This window comes from Mesocricetus auratus, unplaced genomic scaffold (assembly GCF_017639785.1).
Source record: "Mesocricetus auratus isolate SY011 unplaced genomic scaffold, BCM_Maur_2.0 Super-Scaffold_100009, whole genome shotgun sequence".
NCBI classification, from domain to species: domain Eukaryota; kingdom Metazoa; phylum Chordata; class Mammalia; order Rodentia; family Cricetidae; genus Mesocricetus; species Mesocricetus auratus.
The window spans coordinates 53,825,836-53,841,610 of record NW_024429193.1 but is presented as its reverse complement, the minus strand read 5'-3'; the positions used below and the strand labels follow the sequence as shown (position 1 = coordinate 53,841,610).

Below are 15,775 nucleotides of genomic sequence, written 5' to 3'. Positions count from 1 at the left end.
ACTGGGATTGTCTCACAAGCAATACTGAAGTCTTGAGCCCTAGGCTACCATCTTGAAGCTAGGATTTAGATGTCTAACTCCCTGTTTTTTGAGATTGAGGAGACATGTGATTGCTATCTGTTTGGATTTCCACTTAGGCTTTTCACTCTCTTTAATACGGATTACTTGCTTTTAATTTCTGTGTAGGAATTCTTAAAGTCTTCTAGAGATCGTTTTCCCTCGGTGTCCAGTGCAGATTCCAGAACCCCACAACCTCCTGCAAATACCCAAATCCACACATGCCCAAGTCCCTATGGAAAATGGCTCATTTGCTTATAATCTGCACACATTCTCCCACATACTCGAAATCATCTCTAGACTACTTACACCACCAAACACAGAGAGATGCTACACAGCGGCTGTCATGCTGTGTTCTCAAAAGCTGGCACAAGACATCTGTATCTGTTCGGTACAGACACCATTTTTTTTTTTTTTTTTGGTTTTGGTTTTTACGAGACAGGGTTTCTCTGTATTGTCTCGGAGGCTATCGGTCCAGCCTGGCCTCGAACGCACAAAGATCCGCCTGCCTCTGCCTCCTGAGTGCTGGGATTAAAGGCATGCGCCACCACCGCCCGGCTTGGACACCATTTTTTTTAAATCAGGTGTCTCCTTCAACTCTTTTCCACCTTATATTATTAATTTTTTCGATGAAGTCTTCATTTTTTATTTAAATTAGAAACAAACTTGTTTTACATGGCAATCCCAGTTCCCTCTCCCTCCCCTCCTCCCCTGCCCCCCACTGGCCCCCTATCATATCTCTTTCTGCTCCCCAGGGAGGGTGAGGCCTTCCATGAGGGATCTTCAAAGACTGTCATATCATTTGGAGCAGGGCCTAGACCCTCCCCCGTGTGTGTCTATGTGGAATGGGCTCCCAAAGTCCATTTGTGTACTAGGTATAGATACTGGCCCTACCAGAGGCCCCATAGATTGCCCAGACCTCCAAACTGACATCCACATTCAGAGGGGTCTGGATCAGTCCTATGGTGGCTTCCCAACTATCAGTCTGGGGTCCATGAACACCCCCTTGTTCATTCAGGTCAGCTGTTTCTGTGGGTTTCTCCAGCCTGGTCTTGACCCCTTTGCTCATCACTCCTCCCTCTCTGAAACTGGATTCCAGGAGTTCAGCTCAGTGTTTAACTGTGTGTGTCTGCTTCTACTTCTATTAGCTACTGGATGAAGACTCTAGGATAGCATATAAGGTAGTCATCAATCTCATTATCGGAGAAGGACATTTAAGGTAGCCTCTCCACTATTACTTAGATTGTTAGTTGGGGTCATCCTTGTATTTCTCTGGACATTTCCATAGTGCCAGATTTCTCTTTAAACCTACAATGGCTCACTCTATTATGGTGTCTCTTTTCTTGCTCTCCCCTATTCTTCCCCTGACTCAATCTTCCTGCTCCCTCATGTCCTCCTCTCCCCTTCTCTCCTCCCCTTCTCTTTCTCCTAACTCCCTCTCCCCTCTCCCCATGCTCCCAATTAGCTCAGGAGATCTTGTCCCTTTCCCCTTCTCCAGGGGACTATGTACAGACACCATTTTTTAAAATACCTTTGATCTACAATTGATTACAACCACAGTTGGAGACCCCATGGACACTGGGTCAGCTGCAAAGCTTTCTGCTTTTTATTTTTGTCTGTTTGGAGACTGGGCGATGATTTCATTACCATTAGTTGAGTAACTATAGATACCCCTTCCCTTTTGTGATTAGATGCCTCACTTTCTTAGTGTCTTACGTGCATAAAGGCTTGTCACCTTAACATACACAGCTCTTAGGCATGCGAACGATTTGTAATGAACTTAAGGAACCCATTTTCCTATCTAATCACTTCTCAGCCTTTTGGCCAAGATAAACTAAGAAGTTATATAGACATTTTCCTGTATGACGTTCAGTAAATTAGTTATCATCACCCAACCACTCCACCCAAAACTCAGTGACTGAAAATAAGAATTCTTCTCACTCACAAGCGTGGGTCACCGTATGCAGGTTTATCTCACCTACGCCTGGCTGGGTTCTGGGAATGGAGGCAGCTGTGTTTGGCTGGGGGAGCACCATAGGTAGCTGTGCTCCGGGTGTGTCCCAAGCCTCCAAGCTTCAGTCTAGAACTTATAGCATCATGTCTCCTGGTTCTCAGGTCACTGAACCAAACGTAGATACATGTATTGTGCTCTCCTGGCTCGGCAGGTCAACCAAGATCTTGAAGCTTTCATAACTACAGGATTCAGTTCTCTATAGTAGATCTCCTGCATAAACACACAGTGACTGACACATACAGGTGTTCTTTAGAATATAGAAGGACTAATAATTTTGATCTTGGTTTGGAGTTCATTGAAACTAATAGACAAAAAGAAAATCATGCTAAAATTGTTCTGCATTCTTAGTCACATTGCTTTTAGATTTATTTAATGGAAGAGAGGATGTCTGCAGGTCAGAGGACAACTGGTGGGGGTCATTTCTCTCTTCCCACCATGTGAGTCCTGGGAGATCACATTGGGGTCATCAGATTTGGCAGTAAGTGCCTTTACTTCCACAGTCATCTAGAGGCCCTATCTGTAACTTTTAAAGGAGCCCCCTTTTAGTTCACACAATTCCAATGGGAATCACCTATAAGGCAGAGTAAATATTTAGATTTAGTGCTCAGACCTGAGTGCATTCTGTTCCTTCCCGCTCTGTCTCCTGCAAAAGTGAAAGTAAAATAGGCCGGTGGTTTCCAACCCTCATTCTGCTTCTGTGTGCTCTGTTCTCCTGAGGCTTTGCCCAGCCTCTTGGGCCACCTGTCCCCACAAGCATATAAACAATGCCCCCTCTCAGCAGCTAATACCAGAGGCTTTAAAAAAATGGCAAAAGGAAGCTGTTGCTGCCTGAATGCTGCTGGAAAAAGATGGCAAGAGAAGAGCCCAGCAACCGGTGACCATGGTGACGCTGTGTAATCAGCAAACCCAGGCCTTTGCTTTCCTTCCTTCCTTCTCTGGGCATCCATAAAACGCTTGGTTTAGAAACCCCAAGCCCACAGACTGTTTTCCAGAAACATAGCAACCAAATCCATACACAACAAACCCAGCAGTCAAAACTACCCATGCCCTGATTATCAAAACCAGAGTTATGACAGCAGGCACACCAGGCTGCCTTGCTTAGCAGGAGGGCACACTGGCCATCTGAGCTACCTTCTCTGTTAAATACAAAACACTGTGGGAAACACAGCAGCACTTCAGACACACACACACACACACACACACACACACACGCACACACACACACCCTCACACACATAAACACATACATATACCTCACACATGCACACATGCACACACACATACACACATGAACACACACATGCACACACATACATGCCCCCCACACATACACACATACACACACACACTTTGGCCTTTGTAGATTCTCTTCATTTTGTGGTGGCCAAACTGAAGTGAAAGCGAGAACCTTGGGAAGCAGGCAGAGGTAAAGCTGCCCTCCGCTCCGCCTGGAGTTTCCATGGCTTGGGCTTTGTGGTGTTAAGCCCGAAACCCTACTAAAATAGTCTGTTCGGATGCCCCACCCAAACCTGCCCCATCCCAGGAACTACATTCTTAAGGTAAGAAATAAACCCACTGTGCAAAACAGGGCAAGGAAACACCTGCATTTGGATTTGATCGTGGGCGTGAGGGAATCTTCCCTGAGAACTCAACCACAAGCCAGCCCTCCAGGGAGTTTGCCATCTGAGTTAATGCGGTGCCTTGAGATGATCTACAGAAAGACAAGGAAACCCTCTTGGGGGAAACAAAACTCCAGCTGAAAACTCAAGACTGTCCCACAACTTACTAGGAAAGTGAGCAACTTCACCTTGTTTTTAAATCTTTTTTTTTTATCACACAATAGGGCCAGTACAAGTGCCAAGTCTGACGATCTGAGCCCAGGATGAACATGAGGGAAGGAGAGAACCCACTCTTGTGAGCTGACCTCTGACCCTACATGTAAATAGTGTTGTGCTCACACCACATGGCTATAAACACACTAAACAGACAGACAGACAAGTAAATGTAACAAAAATTAAAGCTAAATAGTACACCACACAATATATAGGCATAAGGCACTAAAACAATAGGTGGAAAATTCCACAGATCACAAAAGCAGATCACCAGGGTTACGAGGTTACATTTGGGAAATTGAGGGAATACCACCAGTCCACCTTTGCCTATTTCCTCTGGTTTCTAGATATGAACCTGCAGTGTCCACTCTCACTCCTGGCTTGTCCTTCATGGCCACATTCCTGATTTTTTTTTAAATTTTCTCCAAGGTCTATAAGCACAGCTTTCCCTTGCACAATAAGAAGGATATATACATACATATATATATATATATATATATATATATACACATATACATATATATTCCCACCATCTTGCTCCACCATCCTCACAGCTAAACTTCTTGAAAGCACACTCACTGTAACTTTCTGCAGTCCATTGTACCCTACCCAGACCTTCTAAAAAGGCTCTAAGCCAGGCTGTAGAGGCTGCAGTGCCCTGAGGCACCAGTCACCAAACCCAATGAACCATTACCAGCCATTGCTGAGGCAATGTACAATGTGCACTACCTGCTTCCAGAAAGTCTCCTGACTCAGCCTCAGGGGCACTGCTTTCTTCTGAGTTTTCTCTTACATCTTTGGTCTTTTCTTCCCAGGCTCCTTGGTGTTTACTATGGTTTGCAGAAATGTCCCTGTCTTGGTTTCTTTTCCTGTAACCAGGATAAATGTCCCTGATGAACACAGCTGAAGGGAAGAGGGGTTTACTCTGGCTCACAGTTCAAGGGTACAGTACATCACAACTCAGGATCAATGGCTGCAAGAGCTTGAGGCAGCTGGTCGTGTCACACCCACAGTCAGGGAAGAGAGTGATGACTGCCAGTGATCAGCTCACTTTCTCCAATTTGTGCAGTTCAGGACCCTTGCACAGGGAATGGTCCTGTCCAAGGCTAAACCGGTTGGTTTCCCCCATCAAATAGCATGGGCACAACAGTCCCTCAAAGGCATGCCCAGAGCCCAGGTAACCCTCCTAGCAGATGTCTCCCAGGTGATCAGAGATCTTGCAAGTTGATGTAATAATGATCATCACATCCCCCCAAGATTCACTTGGAAAGGCTTGTTCCCATGCTTGGTGCTATTGGGAGCTGGGGTCTTCCTAGAAATGGATAATGGCACCCCCAGTCTCCTCCTTTCCCCTTTCCTATCTTTTCCTTGAGCGAAGTGGGAGATTTTGCTCCATCATAGGCTTTCACCAAGACATGCTTCACCACAGGCCCAAAGCCATGGGACCAATTGTTCAAGGAATATCAACACTATTAGACAAAACAAACAGTTCTCTTTATTAGCTGGTTACCTCAGGCATCTGGTGTAGTTATGGAATGCTGACTGAAGTGCCTCTTCTGCCCACTCAGGATGCTGCTCTTAAGTCTCTGATAGCAGCACTTGGCACCGTCTCCACAGGCATAGCCTCCAGTCTCCTGGATGAAACAGTCATCTGTCTGGGGGAATGTATATCTGGGGATTGACAAAACCGTTCCAGAGAGAACTGCAGCATTAGCAGTTCTGAGAGGACTGTCTTCTAAATCCTCCATCCCCAGCTATATTCCTCCCTAAAGCCAAATGACATTATACCTGTGAGGAAGGTGCCCTCTCTAAGGAGCTTTTGCTTGCCCATCCTGAACTTGTCTATGGCACACTTCCCAATGGTATAAATCTCCCTGGGCCACCAACTTGTAAAGGCTGTAGATGTTGAGAGAGAAATAACTACAACATGAACAAAAAAATTCCTGAAAGTTAAAAGGATGACAACCCTACACTTTCAATAACATTGAAGAAAGACAAGCCAAATGGATTGATCATTAAAAAATAGTTTCTGTTGGTCAGGTGGTACACACCTTTTATCCCAGCACAGAGGCATGCACATGTGTGTGTTGATATCTTGCTTGTACAAATAAAACCTTCCTAAGTGTCAGAGAATGGAGCTTGCCACTAGCTAATCACAGAGGTCTGGAGGTCTGGAAGTGATATAGCTGGGCAGATATAAGGAGGGAGAAACAGGAACTCACTCTCTTGTCTGCTGAGAAGCTAAGGAGGTGAGGTGTGGCTGTGGCTTTGCTCCTTCTTCTCTCTGATCTCTCAGCATTTTCCTCTACATCTGACTCTGGGTTTTTATTACTTAGACCAATTAGGAACTCCATTTACACATGTGAGTTCAAGATGAGTTTGTTCTATATAGTGAGTACCAGGCCAGTCGGGACCATGCTTTGTCTCAAACAAAAGAGAATGAGAAGTGTCAGGGCTGTATATTTTGGAAATCTATTCCACCAGCCACAAATTCTTGGAGAGCCCAGAATCTCTGTTGTTTTTTAGATGTCAGCTAATAGCTGATGGATTGCCTGGCCTTGGTGGAGAATGGCTCCTATTCTAAATAACAATAGCCTTGGGCCAGGATGAGTCCTCACCCACCCTTAAGGCTGGTGAGACATGTGGGGTGCCTGAGGGCTTGAGTAGTGCAGCAAAGGAGTATCTCTAGGATTAAGGGAAGTAATTGCTATCAGCCCTTCATACATGATAATAGATGTCTTCTGCCATTGTCCCCACCTTTGGATGTTTACTTAAGGTGATACATCAATAAATCGTGGCATTCAGTATTAACTGATTGCCCTCCTGATATGACCAGATGTCTCTGTCTCATCTTTAACATCATTGGATAGCTAGCCTTCCCCCACTCAGGGTCGGACCCAGGGTTGTTCAGTTGGTTCTGATCTGATTACAGACCCAAAGACATCAGTCCGTGATAGAGAAGGAGAAGAGGAAGAGAAATAAAAACTTAATAAGTTTTAAATAATAAATAAATCTGTGATGAGGCATTTAATTCAGAATTTTAAGTAAGCCCAGAGTGCTGTACAGCTATAATTCTAGTATCCTGTGAGAGCAGGAGATTACAAGTTCATGGCCAACCTGGACCCCATAATAAGACCTTGTCTAAACAATAACAGCAAACCACTATGAAAATATTAAGAGAATTTATGCTGAATGTTGTATTATGTGGCTAGCAATAAATAACTTCTATTCATAGATGCATGAACTAACAGAAGCAAACACTGATCCATCAGTTCCATCAAGGGAAGAATTTTCATAGTTCTAATAATTGACAAATGGGATTAAATGAAACTAAAAATCTTCTACACAGCAAAGAAAATGGTCACCAGAGTGAAGAGGGAGCCTGAAGAGTAGCAACAATGTTTATCTCTGTACACCAGACCAGGCATTTATAGATAGAATATTAGAACACAAAAAGAACTGTAAAGATTAAACAAAAACTCCAAATTATTTGATTAGTAAGTGAGCCAATGAACTGAATACAGAAAAACAAACAAACAAACAAATAAAAAACCCAAGAAATTGAAATGACCAATAAATACTTGAACTAAAACAATAAATAATGGAAAAGGTGTTCAGCATCCTTAGCCAACAGGGAAATATAAATTAAAGCTGTATATGATTTCATCTCAACCTTAATCAGAATGACTATCGCCAAGAAAACACATGGCACCAAATGCTGGCGAGGACATGTGCTGGGGAAGGGTCACTTTTGCACAGCTGCTGGGAATGTGAACTAGGCAGGTCAACACACTCATTTGCACATTTATGATTATTGCTTCACTGTTTCCAACAGCCAAGAAATGGAAGCAGCCCAGATGTCCATCAACACATGAATGAATAAAGAAAATGTGCTTCATATGCACAGGAATCACTTGAATTTTTACAGCCGTGGAGAACAATGAAATCACAACATTTGCAGAAAAATAGATGTATCTGGAAAACATTGTGTTAAACAAAATAAGCCAGATTGAGAAAGACAAATCCCAGGTTTCCTTCATTTGCGGAGCCTAGATTTAAGAGTATATGTATGCATATATGCAAGGATATATTTGTATGTATATGTGTGTGTAGGACATGAAAATAGCAAAGGACTCATAAGAGGAGAACAAAGAATCTATGGGAAGTGGGAAATAGGTAGTGGAATACATTAATAAGAAAGTAGAAAGTGAGACTCTGGAAGAAGAAAGGGAACCGTCAGGAAGGGGGAGGGACACAGAGGACAGTGAAGGAGGGAAGGAAGGAGAACTAAGTATAGTGACACATAATGTATGAAGACACCATGTTGAAACCCACTACTAAATCAACGAAAACAAACCTGTGTCATATCAAGTAGAGGAATCGCCGGTACCATCTTACCTTGATGTTTAATGACTGTTCATTTAAAACTGCATGCTCTTTTAGTCAACTGTACACTAAAAATAATTTGAAGAATAACTCAATCGCTAAGAATCTAATTAACACTAGGAGTCTTACAGGTCTCAAGAGAAAAGTCATTCATTTTGACCTTCATATAGCCATTTTTGCTCAGACAAGTATAAAAAAGACTCACGAAACTTTGAGTTTGAGGCCAGTCTTGTCTATAAAGCTACACAGAGAAACCCTGCCTCAAAAATTTTTTAATTAAAAAAAGACTCAAGAAAAATATTTGAATCATAAAAATGCATTATTTTAGACTTACCTGAAAATATGTATTCAAGAAGAAAGAGGAAAGCTGTAAAATTCCACCCTGCTCAAGATGAGCTTGTTTGCATGTTTTCAAAAGGTTGACAATGGGTGGCAGGTCACACTGGCCCACAGTTTCTAGTGCAAGTATTGAAACAGGCATTGCGACAATTTTCTTTAAAATGTTTAAAGAAATGACACCCTTTAAAAATATCCAAACTTACTAGAAATAATTTTAGGTATAAATTTAAGTGTGTGAGGTTAAGTACTGTACAATGCCAATTATGTGGAAATCCAGAACAGACAGCCAAGGCAAACTAGGGCAAGGCTGCCTCCCAGAGATGTGGGGCACAGATGTCCTGGGAAGAAGCACATGGAGCTTCCGTGATGGTGGTGATGCTCTGTGCCCTAAAAGGGTTTGGATGGTTGCTGAGTGCTAGCAAATGGTATACCCAAAGTCTACACATTTGTGGAGGTTAATTTTGTTAGGAAAAAACCAAACATAACCAAGTGTTTAGACTCGAATGTCATCTATGCTACAGATTGGGGAGTAAACACGTGGAATGCAGAAGAGTATTGAGTTACCAAGGGAATAGCTGTACAGATAGTAATGGAACCAAAACAGGATGTTTACTGGGGAATCTAGGTGGTGATGACATGGTATTTGCCACCCAATATTTTGACTTTGCTATTTATCTGAAAATACTCATTATAAAATATTTTGGGGAATGGGCAAGAGGAAATATTTTTCCATAATTATTTTTAACACATTCTAAGAAAAGTTAAAACTGATGGTTGGTGAACTCTCGCCTTAACTTGAAGCACAAGCCTCCCTCCAGTATCACAGTCTTACTTCTCACCAGATCCAAAATTCAGCAGATTCAAAACTGAATGTATTGTCTTCCCTCTATTGGGTGGGAACATCTCAGCTCCCAGTAACAGGCACAGAGTTCCACACAAACAGGAATTTTTCTTATATAACAAGAAAGATGGAAGTAGGGATATGGTGTTGCTGATCCCACAGTTTAAAGTCTGCGATTCTTTTGGCCATCCCTCATAGTTCCAGTGTGTTAGAGCTTCAGGAACCACGTCTGGGTTCAAGAGAAGAGTGAAATGATAGCACTGAGATTAATTTAAAGGCTAACGTCCTTGCTGTGACATTTAATGTATCCTTTACTTGGATGTCATGATGTATCATGTAATGTGTCATTAGCTAGGATGCTCTCAGTCACAATGGCACGTGAGACACACACACTAAAAACCAGAGTAGAGACGGAGAAATGGCTAGTGGTTAAAAGTGCTTGTCTCATGCACCACCACAGGACCTGAATTCTGTCCCTAGCACCATGGCAGATGACTCATAACCATGTGTAACTCCAGTTTTAGGGAATGTGGCACTCTCTTCTGACCTCTGAGGATATCTGCGTAGACAGACAGACAGACAGACAGATCTTTAAAATATAAAACTAGACTTAAAAGTGGTTTTAGAATTGGCTGACTTGATGATGATGGAAGTAATGTCATCTACAATCTAGTTTTTTTCAACATTCTGCTTTATTGTCCTCAGTGTTGGATCTGTTTCCAGCCTGGCACCAAGGATACAGCAACTTCAAGTAAAAGATCCACACACAGCCGGGCGGTGGTGGCCCACGCCTTTAATCCCAGCACTCGGGAGGCAGAGGCAGGCGGATCTCTTGTGAGTTCGAGGCTGCGCTGGACTGATAGCCTCCAAAACAATACAGAGAAACCCTGTCTCGTAAAAACCAAAAAAAAAAAAAAAAATCCATACACAGCAAGCTAAAAGGGAAATGGGATTGCCTTAAGGAGGGTGGTGGTGACAACCCTTATTTTAAGCTAGTACTGCCAAGCAACCCAAGATCTAGCTTTGTGAAGGGGAACTGTTATGATTAATCTCAATCAAAAATTTTATGAGTCTAGAATCACCTTGGAGACAGTTTCTAGGCATGCATGTGAGGGAGTAGCTTGATTAGATTAAAGGTGAGAAGACCTGCCCACAGTGGGTGGCACCATTCCCTGAATTGAGATCCTAGGGTAAGCCTGAGCATTTGTAACTCTGCTTCTTGACAGTGCGTACAATGTAGACAACTTGCTTCAAATTCCTGCTGCTGTGACTTCTACCATGATGGGCTGTATACTTGAACTGTGACTTAAAATAAGTCCCTTTCTTCTTCCTTTGCTTGTTGGGTATTTTATCACAGAAATGGGAAAAGTTCCCAAGATATGAGTTGAGTGTATACTGCAGATGTAAAAGTGTTACACTAGGCATGCAATGAGATATTTCTAATAAATGCAAGAGGCTTACAGGATGGAAGAACAGTAGATTTATTATACATCATAATAGGAGTTCTGTTCCCAGAGACAACAGAATATATAATCTCTAAATATTACAGGCATATAATTCAACAAAATAACATCAGTTAACACAACAGTATAGCATCACTGTTCCCTATTGATTTACTGAATGCCTAGTGGATAGTGGGGACTACTCACTAATTTAGTTCCTCTTTCATAGCAAAACAGGTGACAGACAGAGAGCTGTGTGACTGAAACTAAGGCTTCCCCTCTGCATACCTAATGACTTCTATCTTTGTCTCTAGCTCACTGTTACTACGAGGATCAGCACTTTCATTTTTCTTCTCATTTTCATAAATAAAATTCACTAGACATTCAAAGATGTAGATATAGGCTGGGAAGGTAACAAGATAGAGACTGAACGGTTGCTAGTGTCCTAGCTACCTCTTATATCATTCTCCATGCCCCTTCCTGATCTGGGCACTTTACATATATTAACTCCTTACCCTTCACAAGTCGTTTGAAGCAGGTACTACAATCTCCATGTTGAGATGAGAAAGAGAGGCCCAAGGATAATGGGACAGTGTGGCACACTAGTCAGCTCCCTGCCTACCTGCCCGCTGTGATTTGCTCTGATGCCCTCCTGAGTCCTCTGACCTTGGCTGTCTGTCCAGCTCCTGAGTCCCCTGACCTTGGCTGTCTGTTCAGCTCCTGAGTCCCCTGACCCTGGCTGTCTCTCCAGCTCCTGATCCTAGGCACGCGGTTGCATTTCCCCACCTCCCCCCACCTCTCGCCCCTCCCCCGCGCCTACTCTCTCTTCTGGGACTCATACATTTTCCAAGTCAGGATCAGGCCCACTCTTCCTAGGAAAGTCTCCCTTGGTCAAGGCAGATACCAAGCTCTTGCCCAGCACCTAGCCCACGCACCTCCCTCAGATGATTTGCTTACAGATCGGTGCCCTACAGCAAAGATGTGATAGCAAGCCCAGTATTCTTCCGGTGTCCCTGGATCTTGCTACTATGCCTGACCTATAATTGGCACTTAGAGTGTTGCTAAATTAATGCACAAGCTCCCTGATTTTACACTTTCTGTCTCCTCCGTGTCGTCTGACACCACATATTGTAGACAGTCAACTGGGGTGGGTGCCGAATTCTTCACCAGTAGCCTAACTTAATAAAACCAAAGCAAAACAGAACACCTCCCCCCCCCCAAGCCCCCGCCGCTGCCCTCTCCTACCGTCTACACATCTCAATCTAGACCCTGAGAATTTGGAGTCTTTTCAAGACCCCAGTCTGTCAAATCCAGCAGGATGTGGGAAGTCTGATTCCCCCTCTCTGGCCTGGTGGACTGGGATGGGCCGGGTGGGGAGCACTCAGGGCTCAGGGGCCGCCTCCTGGTGCGCCTTCTCTCAGTTCTTGCCTATTAAGGTAAGAATCCTCTAGGAACGCAGCGACGAGAAGGAGGGTCCCCAGCAGAGGCCTCCGCGGCCTGGGCGCTTGGAGGACTCTGATTATTAACTGCAGCCCTGGACCCTCTTCCTGGAGCCTCGCCACTGGGTCTACCGGCTTCGGGTCCTACTTAGCTTTACCACCTGAAGTCACCTTCCTATGTTTCCATAGCCACCGAGAAAAACTTCAACCATAACAACCGGCCTCAAAGGAGTCTGGGCACCCGACGCTGGCTAAATGGACCCCGCGTCCCGGGTATGCGCTGCTCGCGCACAGATGCTCAGATAGCTACAGGAACCCGCACCCTTTGGCGGGGAGGAAGGTGGTGCCACCTCCGAGGGGCTGGAGCGGGTGCGCGGGACCCGGATCTCCACCCTTGGGCTCCTCCATCCCAGGCCAGCTGGCCGCTCGCGTCCAGGGTCCCCGCCCGCAAGCCACGCCCACAGGTCACGCCCCTCCCAACCCGCCCCGCCCCTCCCGCCGGCGCCCGCTGCTCCCGGGGCTCGGCGCGGGCCTGGGGAATCGGGAGCCCGCTGCCGGGGTCGCAGTATGGGGCGCTTTCGCGGGGGCCTGCGGTGCATCAAGTATCTGCTGCTCGGCTTCAACCTGCTGTTCTGGGTGAGACCCGAACCGGCGGGACAGCTAGGGGCCGGGGTCCCCGGGGAGGTGACCGCAATAGAGTTGGGCCCTGGGGGGAAGGCAGGGTGTTCCAGAGGAGCAAAGCAGACAAAGAGGGAGGGGACGGGTGGAGGGGGAAAGGACAGAAAGACGCTTGAGCGACCAGAGCCAGTGAGAAGAGAAGACACGGTGCCGTGCTTCCCCGAGAGGAGCCATCATCCTCGGTGGCATCGCCCGGCGGGTGGCACCAGGTGCGGGGACCCAGCTGGCCCCCACATCCCGAGGTCTGGGGCCCTGGCGGCCGGCGCTCCCTGCAGCCTGCTGTGCACACACACCCCCTTCGCGCGCTGCCTTCTCGGGGGAGCCCGGCGGCCGGTCCAGGGCACTGGGAGGGAAATCCCTACCCTGCGGCTGCCTGGGGTGGCGCCCCATCCCAAGAGTGTGTGAACACACCGCCTGGCTCTGGTGGTTTGTCGGGAAAAAAACCGGACAGTACCGAAAATCAAGGGAGTGGGGGAGGGCAGTCCTTTTCTTGGACATTAGGGGAGGGTACTGCTGGGTGGACAGTGGTGGGTGCTGGTCTATGAAAGGTTGGAGAATGGAGGGGTTTTGGAAGGGTAACAGCATCCACCAGGCTCCCTGCTACAACCAGTACTCCTGAAATGATCTCATTCAACTTTGCAGGGTGCCATAGACCTGGCAACATTCTCCAGTAAGAGATGCACAGAGGCAGCCAGAGAAAAGGTCCTGGCCCCAGTCTCCAGTGTTAGTAGGGCATAGTTAGGGGTGGATCGTGCCTGGGATACTCTTTCCCAGGCCCTGGAGAACCGTCAGAGGTCCTTTCTGCACAGTCCCTATTGGCCTTCCCTTAAGGGAATGCTAGCTAGCATCGCTGCTTAGATAGGCCCTGAGGGGAGACAGGAGTCTTGCTTTGGGGGAAGTGGATAACAGCAGGAGCTTTAACCTACTGGGCTGGAGGCAATGGTTGTCTCATATGCTCTGAGTGGACAATCAGTAGTTAATTATTGAACAGTGAGCTCCATTTGTGTCTACCAACCCATTAGCCTGGGTGACTCCAGCAACTCTAAGCTCTTCAGAGACCACGAGGTCATGAACCACATTGGCCAGCAATGGACAGTTTCAAGGTGGTACCTGGGGCATCCCCTGAATTTTAAAAACACACATAGATTTTGTACACCTGAGCATTTGCATCTGCACACTTCAGGAAGGAATATTTCTGAGTGTCCTTGTGCTGTACTTTTTTAGAAGTCTGGCTTAATTTCAAAAGCTGTTAATTATAGATGCCATGCCACACTGACACCCTTCACTCTCACTGCTTGCAAATTCCAAGTTTCATGTGAGCTCAAGAGGGAAGTCTTGGGCTGGGCTTAGTGCTCATTTTGTGCCAGATTCCCCAGACTTATCAAACATTTGCAATGGGTCAGGGACAGTGCTAGGCACCTCACATATATCTTTGTACCCCTTGTCACTACAGTTGTGTGCAAGCAGGGTCATCCCCATTTTAAGACACAGAGACTCAAATAGGTCACACAGCTATTGAGTGGCAGAGACAGATCTCAAAAACTGCCTACTCCATCTTAGCCCTGTGGGTGATCCAGTTAACCAGCAGTCCCCAGAATGTGGCTCCTGGATGAACAGCATCAGTGTCCCCTGGGAATTTTTCAGAAATGGAGTTCTCACCTCAAGTCAGACTTACTGAATCAGACACCATGGGGAAAAGGGGACCAGCAAGCCATTCTAGAAGATGATCCAGGTAATCCTACCCCACAGGCATGTTTCGGAACCACTATTGAACAGTAGCTAGATAGATGGTGTCTGCTAGCTTAAAGCACTGCACTCAAAGCTACCACTCCAACTGAGCACATGAGAACAGTGCATGCTGAGCAACAAGAACAAAGTTAGGCAGATGTGACCACGTGACGAGTTTCACACCACTGGTAGTAAACACAGCAAGGAAGAGAAGCAGCAGTCCAGTGAGGTCTGAGTGTCAGCGGAGGTTAGAGATGGCTTTTCCAAAAGCGACCCAAATACAGAGTATCAGCAAGAAGCCTAGAAATCTTCTCCTGGGAGACAATGGAGCTCAGCCTCTGAAGAGCGGGGAGGATGGAGGTGGGAAAGGCAGCCACCGGCTGAGGAGCAGAGCAAAGAACTGGGAAGCCTCTGACTGACAAAGCCATGAGGCCCGGTTGCAGAGATGTACTTAGACAGAGGGGTGCCTGAGCAAACTGGTCCTGCTTCCAGGAGAGCTCATCTGAACAACTGGAGGGACTGCATTGTGGCAGGATTCAAAGGAAATGAGTGAAGTAACTGTCTTCCTCCTGATGCCCTTGCTGGTGGCAAATTGTATCTATGTGTGCCAAGTGCAAGCCACTCCTTTGGTGGACAACTATACCTTATCCTCGTAACTCATACTTGGGTATTTTCCCCACTAAAGCTTACTACTCCTGAGAACAGGGAAAGTTTTTTTCCTGTTGTTTTCACAGCCATTCTCCTCAGCACCTAGAATGGTGTCCAGCACATAAGGCGTACTAACTCTCTATAGAGTGAGTGAACAAATCTTCAGGTTAGACACCTGGATGCGAACAGCCTTCCTGACATTGATTGCCAACCTTATCGGAGAGCTGTCCTGCCTTTCTCAGGTCGAACTTCTTTGGATAGATGTTGAGCTTTAGTTTTGTAGACTGAACCAGGAGAGAGCTAAGAGAACCCAGTGGCTCCCGGTGAGAGGGCAGGCCCTGCATGGGCAACAAGGGCAGGCTTGCTTCTGG

The 15,775-nt window shown here is 45.9% G+C and overlaps 1 protein-coding gene and 1 long non-coding RNA gene across 3 annotated transcripts in view; one reads left to right on the top strand and one right to left on the bottom strand.

Annotated features, from left to right (window-relative positions):
* Window positions 1-15,775, bottom strand: part of LOC121142371 — a 46,103-nt gene that overhangs the window by 15,497 nt on the left and 14,831 nt on the right. The window lies entirely within an intron of this gene.
* The window catches only part of Tspan2 (tetraspanin 2), a 38,373-nt gene continuing 35,436 nt past the window's right edge, over window positions 12,839-15,775 (top strand). The window contains exon 1 of one of the 2 annotated variants that reach the window (XM_005076528.4): window positions 12,839-12,986. In XM_005076528.4, coding sequence (XP_005076585.1) covers window positions 12,918-12,986 — 69 coding nt within the window. In that variant the 5' untranslated portion in view covers window positions 12,839-12,917. The remainder of the gene's footprint in view (window positions 12,987-15,775) is intronic. The other variant, XM_040752138.1, reaches the window with a different exon arrangement.